We start from the raw sequence: 21,135 nt of genomic DNA, 5'->3' as shown, positions 1-21,135 counted from the left end.
GAGTGGGATACTTAAGACACCTAAATTGCCACTAGTCAAAAACAGTCAAGCAATTTTAGAAAATTGTCCAATGATACTTGCATGGCTTACCAGTTGAAACAGCCTGCCAACCCACAGAAAATGGTGTCCGGATCTGAACTGTAAATATTTGGATGGGACTGTTATTATCTGGTCCAGGTCTCCAGCTTAATTGAGAAGTACTACTGGAAATGTGTTCCACTCTCACATCCTCTGGGGGACCTGGTGGACCTTGAAAAGGATGTTTTATAATGACTATATCACAGGTTATTATATTCATTGCTTGGGACAGGGACAGTTAATTCTTACTTGCTATGCTTTGAAAATAAAATATTGAACACAATGTATTTTTAGCTCATTATTAGAAGTAAAGTTCTATTAATTCAGATTACATGGTGAGAAATTTAGAAATACTTCCTTTGAAGATTTGATAATGCCATTCACAGGATGGTTGAATATAATCCAATAGAGAGCTCATCTAAAACCTGAGAAGTGTTCCCCCACTTTCAACTCTCAAAATTAACTAAATAATTAGATGCAACTGATATGGAGAACTACAGAATCTTGTCTATTTGACCATTTTCTGACAAATATGGTTTATTCTAAATATTCTTGTCGATTTAACCCTTTTATGACAAGTATGGCAAGCACAAATTTTAGGGACTGACATTGCCTATCTGGGCTGACAGTTCATTAGAAATAAACAAAACCTACTCAATTCAACCTCCATATCCATACCCTGAAATCTTAGAATTTAGGCAAAAAAAGTTAAGTTCATTAGAATTTATTTTACTTTCCTACCATGATATAGTTTCTTTTATGAAATTTAGATGTTAATTTTTTTATTGTGAAACACTGATCATTTATTTTCACCATTTTTCTTACCTCTAACAATGATATCAGCTAAAGCAGATAAACTTTCTAGAGTTGTCTGTACTGTACATAGATATTTTCCTGAATGATTTAACTGAATATTCCTTATCATCAAATCCCCAACAGATTCCTGCAGATATAAAGAGGAAAAAAAGTAAAAAGAAAAAGATATCACAGTCACCACTTTTTCTTACACCTGAATAAATAAAAATATACAACAGCTATAAAATTAGGAGATCTATTAGTATCATCATAGTTTCTTGTATCTGATATCTTTTGTTATCCTGTTATTATAATTGCTTAAAGCAAACAAGAATTTCTATGAAATACATAAAACAAAATGAAACTAAACAAAAGCAGGTGCAACTTCAGTGATTATCCATGCAAATAAAGATGGGAAGAATAACTATGAAGAGACGTTGATTTACACAAAAAATTTGATTCATTTTATTAAGCGCTTTAAAACGCCAGCAACTTACTCCGCCAACCCTTTCAAAATGTGCCACTCCTTTTTTTAAGTCTATGACATCTCCATTGAAAGACCAGAGAAACACAACCTCAACGGAGGGGTCATGGGACACCTGGCAGGGTAGTACTATACTCTCGCCAACAGTAACATCCATTTTGGAAGGTGGAACAGTAATAACAGTCCTCTCTGTTGAGAAAAAATGACATTTAACAAGAGTTTATAAAATGCTAGCATGTGCTTATAAAGTAAATATGTATTTGAATGATTTTGCAGTGGTTTGTAGTAGTTCAAATGCAACGTGGAGTACTACTACACTCAGGAAGAAAAATTCTGTTTGCCTCCTTTCAAATATTTCTGCACTTTAAAAAAAAGATGTATTTATTTATTTTCCCCATTTTCACCAGTATAACTTATTTCTCACAATAAAAGTGAAGGCATATTTTTATTCATATTTTATGTAAAAATAGTTTACAAACAGAATAGACTTCGAAAGACAGAATTCCATACATATAGTATACACTGTACTTTCTTTGTTAATTTTTATTCAGAAATTCCTAATGCAACAATACAACCGACACACTGGTAACAGCACTTCAGAATCTAGGTTAATTTGATATACTCTGAGATGAACTATGTCCCTAAGGTCATAATTACAGTAATTTGTATAAAGAATTATAATCATAAGCTTGTTTTTAAAGTGTGGAGGCAACATATTTATTTTTGACATCACTGTGATAACAGTTTTCCATTTTAGGTAAAGTTACAACATAAATAGGAAAGATGGAAATTTTTTTAACCTAGACCTTGTAATGTTAGAATTAGACATTCACTATAAAGCTACAACCCTTGTTCTACAAGTCTTAGCAATTCATTGACCAAAATTTCAAAGGACTAGTCCAAAATCTTCCAGGTGTTTTTGAGAGCCCTATGTTATTCTGACTAAAAGGACCACACAATGATAGATCATTTTTGAGTACTTTATTTATAACGTAATAGTTTCAATTCTAGAAGGCCTAAAATTGACCAGAAGAGCAACTCAATAACAATAAAGAGTCATGGATGTACATTTGGATTTAGATGTTTACTTATAGTAAACATAACACATGTTTTAAGAGAGTTACATTCAAGAATGAGGGTTTTAGGGAAATAACAGTGAAAAATTATTGTGCATTAGGAAGTTTCAAAAGTGAAATGAGGACACTGGAGAATCTCTTTATCTGAAATTCAACCATAAGATAACATTTCATTGTTATAAAAGAATGAACCTAAATGTAGCCATTTGGGAGCTGGACTAAAAGCTTAATTTCCTTTTGGCTTCTTGCTACTGAAAGCATCAAACCATCACTGACATTGTGTTTATATGTTCAGATGGAATAGTGTGGCACTGTATTTCACCAAAAAAAATATTGTATATATATACACATCACACATATTGTTTTGTTTGCAAAGGATTTTTTGGCTGGTGCAAATATTGCCAGAATGGTTAAGAGTATTTTATAGGCTATGACAATGTTGGGAAATTTATGATGAATTATTTTGAAATAAAAATTTTAGAATATCTGGAGTTAATGATTCTCTCGAACAATTTTTCTAAAATAATTTAACCCTTCATATAAATCTGCTTTGTTTAAAAATGTGTGAATTTAATTTTAAATGTAAATTCGTATAATGGGATTTTATTCCCTTGATATACCTTGTAACTTGTGAAAATTGTGAAAGAAACCAAAAGTGGCTTCAGGATTCGAATACAATTTAAAACGCTCTGTTTGTGCATTCTATCATTGTACCTTCATTACACAGAAAAATCTCACAAGCTTCGTGTGAAATAGTGTTCCTGCACCTGTACCACCCAGCACACCTCCTGTGTTCAGCACGTACTCCACTGACCCATCAGACTTTGCTTAGAAACTCAAGTTCAGAGATAAAATCATTAAGAGAATTTCCAGATGGTGACAGCAGAGCATTGAGACAAGCACGGGCATTTCTCAGCAGGAGGCCTTGTGTAAATGCACGCACGAAGCTGTTGAGAATGCCATGGAAAGATATGCCTTCTTTTTGCCCAGAGCAATGGGAAACATTGTAAGTATAAAGCAAAGAAATGGTGTAATGACAGAACAGTGTCTTCAGTATGAAAGATGAATTATATTTTAAATGACAGAGCTTCTATGTAGGCAGACTGGTTAACCAAAAGAAGTGACAGTATGATTATTTGAGCATAGTTCCCCCTGAAGAGTTTCCTCTTGTATGGGAGAGGACGAATGTGGACAAGATATTTCTCAAGTGCTGCATCATCTCCCCTCACCACAGGTAGAACTGTCCTAATCCTTTCTAGGTGACACATTCACAGCCATATGACAGTTGATAGCTATCTCTAAGAATTCACATCTACAAATACACAGCTCTAGAGAGGAACTCTAAGTGAATATCCCACAGAGACAAAAATCACATTTTCCAGAGACTCAGAGGGTGGTTCTTGAGGAGTAGAAACATAAAATTTTTATGCTATTTGGAGGAAAGAACAAGGACTTTAGTCTATTACCAACAAGTTCAGACACTTCCTTTACATGTACCTTAAATTCTTCAGAACTCAAATATCTGAGATATTTCTGTTAGCACTTGCAGAGAGTAGGGTAATATGTATGTACACATATAAACCAGTCCTCTCCTAGGAGTGCTTATCTACCAGTAGAGTAGCTGCAATGCCTTGAGGCTCATTAACACTGAAACACTTGGGTATTTATGGATAGGTCAGTTCATTAGGGCCTGAATTTGAACAACTTTATAAAATGAAGGAAGTTGAATATGCTAGACACTCTCATTTGCGAAACCTTGAGATTCTTTAAGCTTCTACCTCTTGAATCAAATTAGAATAGTGATATTCTTTTCCATTTTATTTCAATTTATATTTCTTGCATAGCCCTTAAATATTTCTAGAAAGTCTTGTCTGGTGGTTTTAAAATATTAGTGTGCATAGGAACTACTAGAAAAGTTGTTTAAAATGTCCATTCTATGTGGGTGAGAATTTCTGATTCTGTATAATTGCAGGGGGACTGTGTATTTTTAAAAGATTTCTCCACTTGATTTTGTTAGTTAGCAGTTAGGCCAGGGACCATATTTAAGAAATATTGCCTTAGGTTTTGAAAATTGAAACAGAAATTTCTTATTTAAGGAAAATCCAAGTCACTTAAATTGTATTGTCAGAAAGTCTCAAAAGCTCTGGATCCCAGGGGAAAAAAATCATATCCAGTAAAAAGTTTTTGGTTAGTATTGCTTCAGAAAAAAAGTAGAGGTCCAAGGTTAATTTAAGTAATTTTGTATACTGTATCTGCTTTTAGAGTTTCACAGTACATTTTAGAATATTAAAAGCTCTGAAACTTCCCAGATTAAAGAAATTTTTTAAAGTTTATTTAATTCAAGGTTTCCAAATATTATTAGATTATGGAACATTTCTAATCCATGCAAGAATTCTTAATACATCTGGGGATATAAGGGATTCTGAGAAACAATTTTGAAAAGGCTGTGTCCGTGTTTGAAGAGCATGAATATACCTGCATACATATAAACACATTTATTTAACATGTGCATAAATACATACATTTATATCAGACAATCAAGGAATGTGAACACTGGATAATTTAGGAATCATCATTAATTTTTCAAGATATGAAATTTGTTTTTTTGGTTATCTTAAAAAAGTAGAGGTCCTTATCTTTTAGAGATTTATTTGGATATAGTTATGGATGAAATTATATCATGTTTGAATGTTTGGGATTTGCCTCTAGGTGATTGCCATAGGGTTCAGGGAAATTGGTGGAAGTATGGATGGAATACATTAGGATATGAGCTGATAATTACCAACCCTGGGTAATGGGTACTTGGGAGTTTCTTATAATACTCTCTCTACTTCAGTGTGCGTTTGTAATTTTCCAAAAAAATTGTAAGACAGTAAGAAAATGAATGGGGGGATTTAGGGAAAAAAATGAATGTTTATATTCCAAATAGGGAGGCAATGTTACCATTCAACTTCGGCGGTCATGAAGATGGACCACTTTTGGTAGGTGCTTATTTAAGAAATCTGTCTACCCTGAGGACATGAAGATATGCTCAAAATATATTGTAATGAATTGATTTTTGTATATATTATGAGTTAGGGATCAAGATTCATTTTATCCCTATCCAAATGATCCCAACAATTTATTGAACAGGCATTTTTTTTTTTTTGCCATTGAATTACAGTTTAAATTGTTTAATAAATAGAGTGACTTTATATGCATAGGTCTGTTTCCGAACTAGCTATTCTGTTCCAATGATCTATTTGTTTTTCCTTGGATTCATAACACATTTTTTAGTAGTTTTATATTAACTTTGATATTAGATAGTAGTTATCCTCCAAAGGGTTGTGTTATTCTTCCACATGATTGCCTTGCTATTTGTGATCTGTATTTATTCATATAAAATTTTCAATTAGCTTAAGCATTTTCACAGGGACCTGCTGAGATTTTGATTGGGTATTTATAAAATAGATAGATCAAATTGGAAATAGTTGACATCTTTACACTACTGGAAACTCCAATCCATGATGTATATTTCCATCATTTATTTAGAACTTATTGTATTTCTTTCATTAATATTTTGTACCATTTAAGGATAATGATAATAATACAATGTCTGAAATAAAAACACAGAGCTGAATTTATTTCTTATTATATTAAGGGAAAACAATGTGGATCAGGTACAATCTTCATTAGCAGAGAAGGTGCTGATCTTATGTAAGATTTTTTGGATGATCTGGAGTTCAGGAATTCATCTGTAGAAATATGATAACTTAGGTAATTGTTGAATAGTTGGCCCTCAGAATCAGGTTTTTTATGGAGTGATATTGTTGTTAGGTAATTTTCAAAAGTGAGATGTTATCACTCATAAGTAGACTTACAGAAGCTGTTCTTTGATGTGAATTGTTATTGACAGATTGAAATGGGTTTAAAACTAATTTTAAGATGATGTCATGGCTACACAGGACAATCAGCCTTTTCCTAGGAGTGTGGAACGTTTAGATTATTCTCAGTTTTTCCAGCATAAGTCTTATGAGATTGCTATCTTGTTTTCCTAAGTATTTGATTTTGGGTAATGGTATTATAAATGGTATAATTATTTAAATTTCATTTTATATATACTTGCCATTAGAATATAGAAATTCAATTTCTTTGTTTATGGATCTAGTATCAATTATCTTTGCTAAATCTACTAACAATTTTTTTTTTACCTTCATGATCATATTGTCTGAAAATAATAGCAATTTCCTTTCTTTTTTTCTCAGTATCAGTGCCTTTTATTTCATTTTCTTACCTTATTTCCTTGCATAATAAATCCAGGCCTGCTGATAGCAGCATCGTTTTTCTCATTCCCTATCTTAGGAATTTTAGGATTTCTCCATTAAGTATAATTTCAATTTCTCCATTACATATGACATTTTATATAAGTTTCTTATAATTTATCATGAATAAGACCTTTTCCCTCTTATTTGCTAAGCTATTTGTATTTTTTAAATCATAAATAGTTGAATTTTGTCTTTTTCTGCATCCATTGGTAATCCAAATTGTGAGTGTATTACAGCAATTTATTTTTAATGTTAAAGAAATTTTGAATTTCTAAAATAAATCCTTTGGTATATTCTTGAATTTTATTTGCTAATTTGTACTTGGGTTTTTTGTGCCTATAAATTAAAATAACACAGGGTTTTTACATGATCATGATGCCCCAGCATTACACATCCTACATCAGGTCCCTGATACTTGTTTATAGAAGATAAACAACTTCTCCCTCTCCTCCTCATATATTACCTGGGTTAGAACCCTGAAAAAAAATAGAGTCCCCAATCCCTACTCTTGTCTGACCAGTTCTTCTAGCTCCACCCATGAAACCTTTGAAAGGCATAGTTCCCAGGTCCACCTTAGCCTTTGCTCCCTGCCTGCTGGGATGAGCCTCCACTCCTGTCTGTTTCTCTGTGGTTCTGGCTGCTCCTCTCTGTTCTGGGACCTGTGTGTACTAATATACCTCTCATTCAAATGTGTCTGGTCACTGATTCTTGCCACACTTGACTATCCATATGAAGACTCTTACCAACACAACATGAAAGAGTTATATATGTTAGTCAGAATATCCTAGTCAGGTTTTTGGAGCATGGTTGGAAGAATTCACTGACGAAGTCATGTTTTTTGTAGAATTATTAAAATGTCCTATTTTTTTCTTGTGTCAGTCTGTATAACTCTTTGGCCAGAAATCTGTCCATCTGTTCTCAGTCTGATGAAATTGTGATCCTTTTACTCACTGTATGACCTAGAGTGATGCTTCCCCACCCCGCTCTTTGTGCTGATATTCAAAATTTTGCCTCATCTCTATGTTTTAATTTTTTCTTTTTGGTGTGATCAGTCTTGGTAGGGATTTTTAAATTTTATAAGTCTATTCAAAGAAACAACATTGGTTTTTGTTAATTTCTCTATGTTAGATATTTTCTATTTCATTAATATATATTGTTATTTTTGTTAAGTACTTCCTTTTAATATCTTGGAGTTTAATTTGTTGTTCCTTTTCTTATTTCTTGATATAAATACTTACATCATTGAGTTTCATTATTCTACTTCATAATGTGTTCAAGTGTTCATGGGACATTTCCATGGTGGGTGAGATTCACACAATAACCCTAACAATACCAAATTCCCATCCTGGGAGCTCTGACACATTCTCTAATGGGACAGCAAGAATCCCCTGAGTGCAGGGGCAGTGACAATTGAAAAAGGATAGATCACTGATGGGCCCTGAATATTAATGAATGTACTTATGAACCTTCACTTATGAAATTGAATTTTTTAACCCTTTGAAAAGCCTTTCCACTGTTTTTGGATTTCATTATTTCTGTTTAGATATCAACTGTCAGCATTTTTTCCTTTTTCTTTCTGAGCTACTGGGGGCTGTGGATTGAACCCAGGATCTCATATATGGGAAGCAGGGGCTCAACCACTGAGCCACGTTGGCTCCTCTGAGTTCTTTTTTTTTCATTTGTTTTGCTATTTTATTTTATTTTTTAGGAAGAACCAAGAACCAAATGCAGGACCACCCATGTCAGAAGCAGACACTTATCTACTTGAGTCACATCTCTCTTTTTTTAAAGCTAATGCATCTATTTTATCTCAATGCCTTTGCTTTTCTTTTCCTTTGGTTTTACTACTTTGTGCTTAGTTTAGTATTTCTTTGTAACTATCATTATTGGGGCTCATACAGTTTCCTAAACATAATATCTCTTGTTATTTTTTAGCTTTTAAAAATCTCTGGCAAGTATTTCTTCATATATTGCTTGTGCCTCATTCTCTCTCTCCTTCACTCTTTGGTTCTTTTGTAAATATAATTTCACATATATTCAAAGTATCCATCATGCTCATCATTATTCTTGATGCTCTTTCCTGTACTTTTCATTATTTTTTCTTCCTGCTGCGGTTTAGATATTTTCTTCCCATATTTTATGCCTTCCACTTTTCTAATCTTCTTTTCTGCTGTGTCTATTCTTGTGCTAAATAAAGTTAATGTGTTCTTCAGTTAGCTTTTGTGTTTCAATTCTAGAATTTCCAAATGTTTTTCTCCTTTAGGTGATTGAACCCAGCACCTCACAGATGGAAAGCAGGTGTTCAACCACTGAGCTATGTTCATTTTCCAAAGAGAGTTGCGTTTTTTTGATTGTTTGTTTTCAAGAGGTACCAGAGATTGAGCCTGGGATCTTGTACATGAGAAGCAGGTGTTTAATCACCTGAACTATATCTGCTCTCTCCAAATGATTTTTTAAGATGTCTTTTTTTTTCTGAAATCCTCCATTTTGTTATTTATTATCTTGAACATATTTATCATAGTTATTTTAAGGTTGTAGTCTAATAATTTCAATATTTGAACAGCTGTGACTTGGCTATAGTTTGTTTTTGTTCTGAGTTTTCGTAATTGGTCCTACCTTAAGCAATTCCTGATAATATTTTAATGAATGTCTGGCATGATGTATCAATAAATGGAAATGTTTTATGATGTTATTTTTTCCAGCATTCAGTTATAAATAGTACAACATCCAATCAAGAATAAATATAAAATTGAGTCTAGATCTCAGTTGCCTTAAGCCCTATTCTGTTTTATTCTTATTACTAGGTCATAGTTCTTCAGGTGACCTAACTCAAGGCTTGGTTGTTCAGCAGGCCCCCTTCTAAACTACAATGTTTGACCCCCTTTTACTAGAAGACTATCAAAATTGTTGTTTAGATATTTAACTGCTGTTTTCTGTTGATTTCTTGCTCCCTTGATTCATGCAGGTTTAATTGGCAGATTTCTGGAGATAAAAATTGTAGGGAATGTTGGAATCACTTATCTGTATTTCTCATTTCTTCAGGATATTGCCTATCATGTTATAGATGCTGCTGTTATCCTGGCAATTCCTTCAAATAGCTATTTATACTTATTTCTGAAAATTTTAACAATATTTGTAGTTGATAGTGGTACAAATGTTGGTGTGACAAATGTACTTCAACTATTCAGGAGAAAGTTCATTATTATCAATTTTTAATAATAGATTATGGGTATAGATAGAAATATTTGGACCATTTCTCAATAGGATTTTAGAAAATAGCTTAAAGATTATGGTAATTGATAGTTGGAGAATGAAGTGAGTATTATTTTGTATAGATGTAGAAACCTTTTACACAGAAATATAATTGTTTATTTAATGATTTACACACACAAAAAAACAACATTTAATTAGTGCCGAAGCCTTATTTCTCCCAGGCATCCATCAGTATGAATATTGAACAAAAGAACTGGCACTGAAACTATGAGCCATTAGAGATTTCAAATATTTAAGTTTGACCAAATCCCATCTACATTTTAATAGGAACATTATGGTGCTGGAAGAGGAATCAAAAGAGAATCAGAACAAATGTTTTAGGATATTGGAGCTGGGTTTCCTCAATATTATTAACACTTTGGGTCAGATAATTCTTTGGGGCGTGTTGAGTGTGTGTGTGTATGCGTGTGTTCTATGAAGGGCTCTATTGTGCATTTCAGCATCCCTGTCCTTTACCCATTGGATATCAATATAACTCCTTTAATTGTGACAACACAAATAACTTCAAACATTGTCAGATATACCCTGGGAGACAAAATCAACCTAGCTGAGAACCTCTGAAGTAGAGCAACACTCTGAGAATGAGATGGTGGTATCTCAAATTGAAGCTTAATTGAAGTGGTAGGAAGTGGATATTGTATGTACCTTGAAGCTGAGATCTTTTCTTGGACAAATGGATATGGGCTTTGAAAGAAAGAAAAGAGTATAAATGGCTACAAGGATTTGATTGGAACAATTGTCTGTATAGATTCATTAACACAGAGGGGAAAGACTACCACAGGAGCAAGATTTGGGAGTAAGACTTGGGAGTTCAGTATTAAAATATGGTAAATTTCTAAGTGAAGATGATAAATAGGATTTGGGGGTTAGGAGAAGGTCCTTGGGCTGGGTTTTTTAATTTGGAAACAGTCTTATAGAGGGCATTTAAAGTTATGAGGCTAGATGAAATTCCAGGTGAGTGGGGTTAGAAATAGCATAGAATAAATTCAAGGACAAATCCCTGGGACAACCAACTTTAGGAAAGTGTGATGTTTAAGAGAAACCAGGTAAGGAAAGTGAAAAACAGTGACCCATAACGTTAAAGGAATATCTGAAAAATATGATATCCTCAAAACTAAGTAGGTACATGTTTCAAGGAGAAGGATGATAGGTTAGGTAATATGAAGTCTAAAAACTGACAACTGGATTGAACAATGTGGTGGTTACTAGCCACCTTGTTAAGAGCAATTTTGATGGAGTGGTAGATGCAAACCATTGACAGGATTTGATTCAAAACAGGATTGACAAAAGAGATCAGAGAAAGAAGCCAATATTGACAACTCTTAAAGAATTTTGCTCTTAAGGAAAACAGTTAAGTAAGGCAGTAGATGGAGGAGAAGTGGGGTCAGAAACTATCTTAAATGATGGGAATAATGATATGTATGAAGGCTGCTGGGAAAGAGATGGTTGAAGGAACAACGGAGATGCAAGAGAGGGAAATAGGGAGTGAGAATTCCTGGGAAGATGTCCCTGAGTATGTGAGAGGGATTTGGATCTATTATTAGTACAGAGGTAGAAGATTTGAATTTATGATCCATTATTTCCTAATCTCTACTTTCTTGATCTTTTGGCAACATTTATTTAAGTAGAAATTAAGTGAAATTTGATTTTTTTCTAAAAATTAGTAGAGAAAATAGTATTAAAATAGAAAAATAGGATATGCAATATCTGAAAAAGATGACTTTTTATGTAGAAATTTTAAAATTTTACTTGTAAAGAAGCTTTAGATTATATAAATGCTACATCAAAAATATAGGGGATTCCCATATACCCCACCAACTCCCTCTCCCACACATTTCTCCATTAACAACATCTTTCATTAATGTGGTATTCTGTTACTATTGATGAACACATATTAGAAGCATTGCTACTAACCATGGTCTATAGCTTACATTATGGATTGCACTTTGCATTGGACAATTTTATAGGTTTTGAAAAAACATATTATGACCTGTATCCATCATTGCAATGTCATGCAGAACAATTCCAATGTAAAGATGACTTTTTAAAATGAATGTGCCTTAATTTGACAAAGGGCTGCAGATGCAAAGTCCCAGAAATGGGTTAACTTTAACATGGGGATTTTACTTACGATGAAAGTTTACAGTTCCAAGACTGCAACATGTCCAAATTTAGGCACCGTCACACTCAGGGTCCTAACACCTGGCAATGCAAGATGGCTGCACAAGATTCACCATCTCCCGGAGTTCAGCTGTGGGCAAGCAGGCATGGGGTTTGTCTCTTTTCAGGCCTCCTCGCTCAGTCTCTTAGGGCTTCTCTGTTTTCCTGCAGTCATCTCTCTCACATGGAAGGATCAAATATAGCAGCTCCCTTTTCCTGTATGTGTGTCTGTGTGTCTTCATTTTTATCAGACCCAGCAAGAAGACAGAGACTAAACCTGAATCACATCTCACTGATATAGTCTAATCAAAAGGGTCTCACACTCACAAGAACGGATTTGTTCAAAAACATAAAATTTTTTCTTTTCGGGATTCATAAATTAACTTTAAACTGTCACATAGTGTTTACTTTCAGTCCTTTCTAAAATTTATTTAATTATGCCAAAATATTTTTGAGACGTAATCTACCAATAGAAGGAGATAAGAGAAAAAACAAAATTTGAAAAACTGGAATGAAGTTGAATGAGCTATAACTGACTGCTGGGGAAGTCATGGACACACCCAGCCACCATCCCTCAGCCATCACCTACACCCCTTTTTTCTCCTCTTGCTTGTTTGTGTGCAGGTGTTCAGTATGTTTTCATTTTGTTTGTTTCTATGCAGGTGTTTAGTATGGTTCTATTTCACAAGAGACCACAGGAAACTGGGGGGACAGGGGGAGATGATAAATCTTAACCAGTCAAAGCTGCTGTACAGGGTACAGGGGTTGCTTGATGAATGTTCTTTGCTAATTGGTCAGGCCCTATCCCCCAGGCATGTATAAAGACCAAACTAATTGGGCAGCACGTGTCCCTTATGTCTGACATGAAATGGGCTGTGCAGAGCTGCCAACTCTGACCTTAGCAATTGGCTTCCCTGGGGTCTCAGTCATGATGGGTTCTCTTCCCCTGCTATTTTGGACCTCTTGTGATATGTAAGTAATAAAGCAGTCATTGCTTAAAGTCTCTCTTGTACCTGAGCCTTTATTTACATGGCATATCATAGAGCAACTTGCTCCACACTGACTTAGCAAAAAGCTAAATCCTCTGTTGGCAGTAGACAAAGCTCAGGAATTCTCATTTATAGTTTAAATCACCTTTTGGGGTTTATAAAGAATGCTATTTGAGTTTCAGGTTTCTTCCCCATCTTGGCAGAAGACTGATGGATTTCAGTTGATTCTCATCATTCTCAGTATTTATATTCTTTAAAGCAGCTATGAATACTGAATTAGTAAATAAATACTGAACCATTGCTCCCAGAGAAAACCATTGCTCCTTCAAGACTTTGGTTACATTTTTATCCGCTGATCAATACATACACTTGATTTAGGCACTTTTCTGTTTAAAGACTATTCATTTAATGCATATTGTTGATTCATTAACATTAAACTCTTGGTCAACAGCACTATAACTCATGTCTGAGTGAAGCTTATATAACAAACATTTTCACCACAAGTTACACTAGACAATACATCAGCACTGTGCTTGCGGGCTGTTTTAAATAAGGACATCACCAAAAAAAGCACCAAAATGCAAAAAACATAACCCTAAATACATGTTAAAACAAGCATATTTGCAGTTTGAGAGCTGAAACAAGAAGGCAGAGCATTTTCTTGTTTGACCTCAGCTAGGAAAGTTCACAGCATTGGCAACGTCAGGCAGCTCAAATTTTTCACTGCTCTGAACATGCCCATGAATGACTAAGAAATTGCCACACATTTTGATTTTGGTGTTTACAAATAAATTTTAGTAAATAGGCAAATTCACAAATACAGAATCTGTGAATAATGAGGACAACCTCTATTCTCCTGAACATATAAAACATAGGATCGCTGAACTGCTGGTAAGCACAATTGAGGGAAGAAATTATGTAATGGAAGTGTGAGGAAACAAAAGAGACACTTAGAAAAAGAAACAGGAAAAGAACGCCCAACAGAAGGTCTGGAAGATGAAGTTGAGAAAATCTTCCAGAAAGTAAAACAAAATGCTATGAAATGAATACTAGGAGAGAAAATAATTGCATACATAAAATATAGAGAAAGTACCATATACCCTATAATATATGTATATGCTTGGATATGCATTTATATACTTTAATTTCAATGGACAGAGAAATCATGGTCAATATATTTTAGTTTACTCGCAATTAGCTCCCACTTCAGTGTTTAAATTATTTAAAATAAATATTAAATGACTACAAAGAACCAAATAGTAAAATAAACAAATGAAGAACAAATCTAGAGAAAGCACTTGCCCCAAAGTCCAGATGTCAAATTGAGAAAACCCACACATTGATAATGAGAGTACCAGTCTAGGGGATTTAACATCTAAGCAATAGCGGTTCTAGAAAAATTAATTGGGGTATTTTTTAATGAATTATTCAGGAAGATATTCTAGGACTATGGAATTTGAGTGTGAAAAATGACAAGGCTCTCCAAAATGCCCAGAACAAAGCTTGTAAATAGATTTATACCATGGAATATATAGCAGTTTGGTATTATTTATGAATTCAAAAATAGACATTGGATTGTGTTTGTAAACTGTGGGAGGTTTCACTTTTAACTGATTAAATTATGATTAAGGCTTTGATTGTGCCACATAAGAAAGACAATAGGACTCAAGCAGAAAATGACAAGGCATAGGAGTTAGTTGGAGTTTTGAGTTGGAGTAAACTACCAGAGTAGTAAACTACCAGAGAGAACAGAGTAGCTCTCTCAGAGTAGTTGAGCCCAACGAGAATTGAGCCCCAGGGAGAAAGACAAAGCCTAGAGATCCTGAAAGGTTATGGCTGATATTGGAAGAAGCTGGGATCACAAAGCCTTAAGAGGAAGAGGAAGGCTGAACAGCAGCAGCCATCTTGCTCTAACACGTGACAACAGACTTTGGTGAGTGAAATACCTTAGGTTTTATGGCCTGGTAACTGTAAGCTTCTACTCAAAATAAATACCCTTTATAAAAGCCAACAGATTTCTGGTATTTTGCACCAGCACCCCTTTGGCTGACTAATACATAATTTGGTACTGGACAGTGGGGCCGTGCTTTTGCAATTAACAAAATGCTAGAATGGTTTTTATAAATACACAAGGGGTATTTTTTGGAGGAATTGTGAAACGCTTGATGGAAAATGCCTAGATTGCTTTGAAGAGACTGTGGATAGTAATATGGATTCTAAAAAGACTTTTTATGAGGCCTTAGAAGTAAATGATGAAACTATTACTGGAAACTGGAGGAAGGTGATCAGTGTTTTAAAGTTGCAGAGAACTTAGCAAATTTAACTCCTAGTGTTTTATGGAAAACAGAATTTGAAAACGGTGAGCCTGGACATTTAGCTGAAGAACTTTCCAAAGTAAACTTGGAGAATGCGGCTTAGCTTCTCCTTGAAGCTTATAGCAAAATGCTAGATGAGAGAAATAAGCTGAGATCTGCATTGTTGGGCACAAAGAAACCAGAAACTGATTCCAGAAATTCTAGACCTCTGGAAATCAAGTCTCTAGATGATAGTGCCCCATTTGAGGACTTAATTAAACTTGGAACTTGTAAATCAGGATTGAAGATGCAGTTATCTAGGAAACACTTGTGGAAAGTCTTACTTTCTGATGGCTTGGACCCCTGCTTCTTGCATGCTAAACCAACAAATTTTTTTTGAGAGAGCTTTATGAACAAAACTACTGTCAGTTGGACTAAAAGGAACATGGAAGGAAGAGGTTGAAGGGGAAATGACTTCAAGAGGAAAACCAGGGAAACTGAGATCTCGAATTAAGCATTGCCTTGGGCCAGGAGAGGAACCCCACCCATGTGTGCAGAGAGGGTGACTTTGCCCTGGTAGTTGAAGAGGGTAGATGTTTCTCCCTGATGTTCAGGGAGAGTTTTGCCGCCCCATGGTATGGAGAAGGTAAAGGACATTCCCGGGGATTAGGGAGTTGAGGTTGATACCCCATAGGTTTGAGAGGGGTGGGCCTGTCCCCCATGGATTAGAGAAGGCCAGGTCATTAACTCATTCCTCTGAGAGAGTTGGGCCTGTATGCCAGAGTTAGAGAGAATGTTGTTTTCACATCACTATACTAGCAGGGCTAGGATTTTACCCCAGAGCCAGGGAAAGTATGGCCATCACTCCAAGGTACTTAGAGGGTGAGTTCTGGAACTGGGTGACCACCCAGATGCCTGAGGAAGATGAAATCAAGAAAATGGCTGCTGGGCAAGCTTGTGGAAGGGTGGGTCCCCATAAGGCCATAGGTAGAAGAAATGATCATCTTAAGAATGACCTTCAGACTTTGAAACCTAGTGAAGCGTTCCTTGCAGGTTTTCAGAACTATAGAGGACTCATGTTTCTCTCTTAATTTCTCCTTATTACAATGAAAATATTTATCCTTTGTCTACCCACTTATACATGGAAGCAGATAAATTGTTTTGTAAGTTTCAGAGGTCTACAGCCAGATGGGACTTTGTGCCAAGACAAACTATTTTCATAAACTGATTGTGATATGATTTTGTGCTTAGCATTGCTACTGAAATAAGGCTTTATGACTATTGCAATGTCTTTTTGGAATTGAGAGGGAGTTAGGTATTATTATGAATTCCAAAAATAGATATTGAATTAAGTTTGTAAACTGGCCTGTGGGAGTTTCACTTTTACTTGATTAAATTATGATTAAGGCTTTGATTGGGCCACATCAGGAGGATGCTGAGTTCCCATCCCTTTAGAGGGCAGGAATTCACCAAGAAAACGACAAGGCACAGGAGTAATTCTGAAATAATGGAACACTGAAACACAGGTTTCCAGAGAGAGAGGTGGAGAGGGGAGATGGAGGAAGGGGATGGAGAGGTGGAGAGGGGAGAAAGGGAGTGGGGTAGAGGGAAACGAAGATGTCACAAACAACAGATCAAAATGGTTTTAGATTTCAGAGAAGAATAACATCTTCAAATTTCTAAAGGATGATTTCCAATCTAGAATTCTATTACTAAATACACTGTCAATCAAATGTGAGCAAAGACTAAAGACATTTTCAAATGTGAAATGCCACAACAAATCATCACTTTCTTGAATTCTTTCTCAAGATGAGTAAGTGTGTCAAGAAACATCCACTGTGTTCATGCAACAGGGCTCCAGTAAGCAAGGGCAGGGTGATCCGAAGGGAGACTATTAGGATAGAATTGGGGCATGAATTAGTGCTAAGGCCATAGACAACTAGGCAAACAAACAAAGCAAGAAAATTACTAACTCTGTGGAAAAACAAACACAGAAAAATCTAAGCTAAGAAACCCTGGACAGAATAAAATCATTTAATAAGAAAAGGAAATCTGTGTGATGGAATCCTTAACTTCCCACCTCTAGCAGAGCAGAAATGAAAGAGTTATTAAACTTTATTTAATATACTTGACCTCTTCATACATATACTTGCTTAAATCTAGAATGTTTTATGTCCTCTTAGGCAGTGCAAGATTATCTGTTCAGACATGTGTTTTTACAGATTAAAATCTACATTCAGCATTTGTTATAGTCCATCACAGGTAGAAAAAAATAATTTGGTTTCAATGCACAAAATAATCATGGTCAATATATTCCACTTCAATATTTAAGTTATTTTAAATAAATATCAAAAGACTGCAAAGCACCGCAGAGTAAAATGAAGAACCAATCTAGAGAAAGCAATTGTCTCAAAGTTGAGATGTCAAAATGAGAAAACATGCTAAAGTATCATGCAAGGTTAGTTATGCCGAGTATTTCCCTAGCAAGTAATAATGTCACTTGTAAACAAAGACCTTCTATGTTAACAAATAATCAAAACGGGTCTGGCATCTATTTAAAAAGAGCATGCACTGTAGATTACCCTTAACAAATTAGATATGTCAACCACTCGGTTTCAAAGCTGTTAATACTTAATAGGGAATGACTCTATTTATGGCCTGATATTTATATTTCTCATAAATATATAACATTCGCTCAGACAGCTCTCAAACTGATAACTTTATGCTGGCTTGTAGCAAATTATTGGTTTAAAGGCCTCTGCAGTTTTTTTAGGAGATGGAATTAACAGATTTTATTTTGCCAGGCTTTAGGATGTTATAAAAAGGGAGTATTTTCTTTGGAACATTTAAGGTAGTGCTGGAGTGGGGTTAAAACTGAGAAAATAAAAGCTGAAAAGGGAGAATCAGGCTGAATTCTATCCATCTGATGATTCTTTCCCTTTTGTCCTTTCTACCTCCATTTCTTTTGGGTTTTGCTAACTGCATGCTTATACATTCAAGATACACAGACTGATAACCTAGATTGCATTTGAGGGTATTTTACTTCTTAATTATATATAATACTCCTAAAAAGGTAAACTAAACCATAGGTACCCACTATGCTAGTTTAGAGATAGAATTCCTGAGGAACAGAGTAAGCTAGATATTTCTTTTTAAGATCAGAATGGAGTCAAGGAAAGTTTACTGAACTTTCCGTGTCAGCCAAATATTCGGCGCACAAGTGCAAACAAGTAACGTATGTACAAGTTTGGGAGGGGAACTGAAGACAGAGACTAAGAGGTCAAGTGAAATAAATGGTATAACTGCTTATAGGTTCAGACCTATAAGATATTTTTACTGCACAGATTAAAAGTATTACTGGTTAAACTTTTATATTTTTATTTATTTTTAATAAAAATAGGAGATGTACAGCTAGTATTTATTTTGAGTGTAGGAAGACAAACAATAGGAAGTCCTTATTTGTATAACATTTTATTTGAATTTAGATTGCATTTGCATGAAATCTATGGTGGAAAAAAATCTTAGTAGTTGCTTCAAGGAGTGGAGTAGAGACAGGGATTGATTAAGAATGGCCACAAAGGAACATCCCAGCACTAGGGTGATGGTAATGTTGTATATCTTGGTACAGTCTGGGTTAGATTCATATGTGCTGTTGCCAAAAATCAGCAAATGTACACTTAAAATTTATGCATTCCATGATATGTACATTTTATATCATTTTAAAAAGTGTAAACAAATACTGAACTCAATTTAATGAACCAATGTTGAAATATTCAGGGGAGAGTATACTGATATCTGCAAATTACTATATTTTCATACCCTCTGGGCTTTAAGTAATGTCATGTGAAATGGTCTCATGCATTTATTGTTACATAAATGCACTGGAAATTAGAAAAGAAGGAAAATATATTTTAAAAATTTCAAGTTCTGTCACATACTAACACAGGCACTTTGGGCAAGAACTGTCAGTAATCTTTGCCTCAGCCTCCCCTTGTGTAAGATGGAGATAATGTTGTTTCAAAGTGATTTTCTGAATGTTCAGTGAGATATACATAAAGCACCTATCACAGTTCCTGGCACAGAGTATGAATTCAATACTTGTCATTAATTATGATGAAAATACTAAAGACTTTAATATCAAAAACAGTAGGAAAAAACAAAAACCCTTCCAGAGCTCATGCTAGCTAGCAATAGAGCTAACAGGTCTAATTCCAAAGACTGTGCTTTTAACTCTTTAACATGCTGCCCCACACATTTTTTCAAAAATCAATAAAACTACTAAACAAATAAAATACAATTCCTTAACATACTTGGAAATTTAATCTGAGTGATATTTCCTGCTCTTTTACCTAACTCAATTGTTATGAAGACCAACATAATTGATATTAATGGGTTCGCTTCAATTGGTGAGTTTTTTGTTTTCACATTTTTATATGAAGAGATTGTGGTATTCAGGTCTCTAGAATCCACTTAGCATTCTTTTTGAGACTGGAGATAGAAAGAAAATTTTATTTCTGTCCAGTACAGTAACTCACTTTATATTTTTCACCTTGAAAATTGTTCAATCAAGTTTTCTAATCAAAATCCTTGTTTTATTAAAATATTATAAATCATTCTTTGTAGAATATTGGAGTGTGGAATTACATGTTTTGGAGGAGATGTTAACAGTACTGGGAGGCTTCTCCAGTACTTTTAACAATTTAAAATATGAGGGCTATAGTCCAATATGTCTTGCCATTTCTCTGAATTAGTACTTCTGGTTTACTCAATAAAACTGGGTTTCTCGAGAAAGCTGAACTCAACACCTCAAATCTTGTAAACTGTCTTTTAAAGCCCCAAATCCTCCAATTATATATCTATCTTGAGTATTTATTTTAGTAAATGTAGACCCATATTAGACAACACCCCCATTCTGCAGGAGAAAATGGATAGGCCACTCTGTATGCTGGTATAATAAAGACTTCTATCACAAAGAATAAACAACTAAGTGAGCAGCAATAAACTTAATTTGCACATTAGATATGCTTTTCCAAGTTCCGACATTTCAGTTTAAAATAATGCTGAAGCAATGAGGCCTATAATTGAACATCCAAAACTTCTCCAGTGGGGAAACAAAAACAAATGTTGCCTGCAAACAAGATCATTTTTATAGCCTGCTGTTACTCTGCTTTTTAATAATTTTCCAAATGCCAGATCAAATAATTTCCCCTTTTATGTGATTTTCATATATCTCTTAGTGTTTGTACACAGTGTAATTTTAATCTAAGTCCTCCAAAATGAAAACACTTAAACTCTACTTCCTGTCTATTTGCTGTTTTTGCCTATGGAACATGTCCTCAAATTACACTGGGCATCTTCTGAGGCTATGGCAAGGCTGGTGCTAATTGTACTAGCAATGTCTGAATGGAAAATTGCCTTTTCCTACTGCATTAGTGAAATGGAAATTTCTGACATCCAGCATCGATAACTACAGAATCCTCTTAACACCAATAAGCCACAGCAGCTAAAAACTAAGCTGAAAAATATCTTACTCTTGTAACTATTATCTTTTTTACATATTATCTAACAGCAATCCTTCTTGCATGACTGAGGCTGATAAGGAAATACAATGAGAGATGATTGTTTTATCAGCTTTACTTTACTGAAATTTCTCATTTGCTCCTTACCATCCTATTACTGTTA

The 21,135-nt window shown here is 34.6% G+C and overlaps 1 protein-coding gene across 4 annotated transcripts in view; it reads right to left on the bottom strand.

The window, feature by feature from the left end:
- The window catches only part of CNTN6 (contactin 6), a 365,092-nt gene that overhangs the window by 23,310 nt on the left and 320,647 nt on the right, over nucleotides 1-21,135 (bottom strand). For all 4 annotated transcript variants that reach the window (XM_071211969.1, XM_071211970.1, XM_004449587.5 and 1 more), the window contains 3 exons: nucleotides 1,371-1,546; nucleotides 904-1,021; nucleotides 91-249 (listed from right to left, as the gene is read on the bottom strand). In XM_071211969.1, coding sequence (XP_071068070.1) covers nucleotides 91-249; nucleotides 904-1,021; nucleotides 1,371-1,546 — 453 coding nt within the window. The remainder of the gene's footprint in view (nucleotides 1-90; nucleotides 250-903; nucleotides 1,022-1,370; nucleotides 1,547-21,135) is intronic.

The sequence above is a fragment of the Dasypus novemcinctus genome, chromosome 26, assembly GCF_030445035.2.
Source record: "Dasypus novemcinctus isolate mDasNov1 chromosome 26, mDasNov1.1.hap2, whole genome shotgun sequence".
Lineage (NCBI taxonomy): Eukaryota > Metazoa > Chordata > Mammalia > Cingulata > Dasypodidae > Dasypus > Dasypus novemcinctus.
This window is presented reverse-complemented; position numbering and strand designations above follow the sequence as displayed.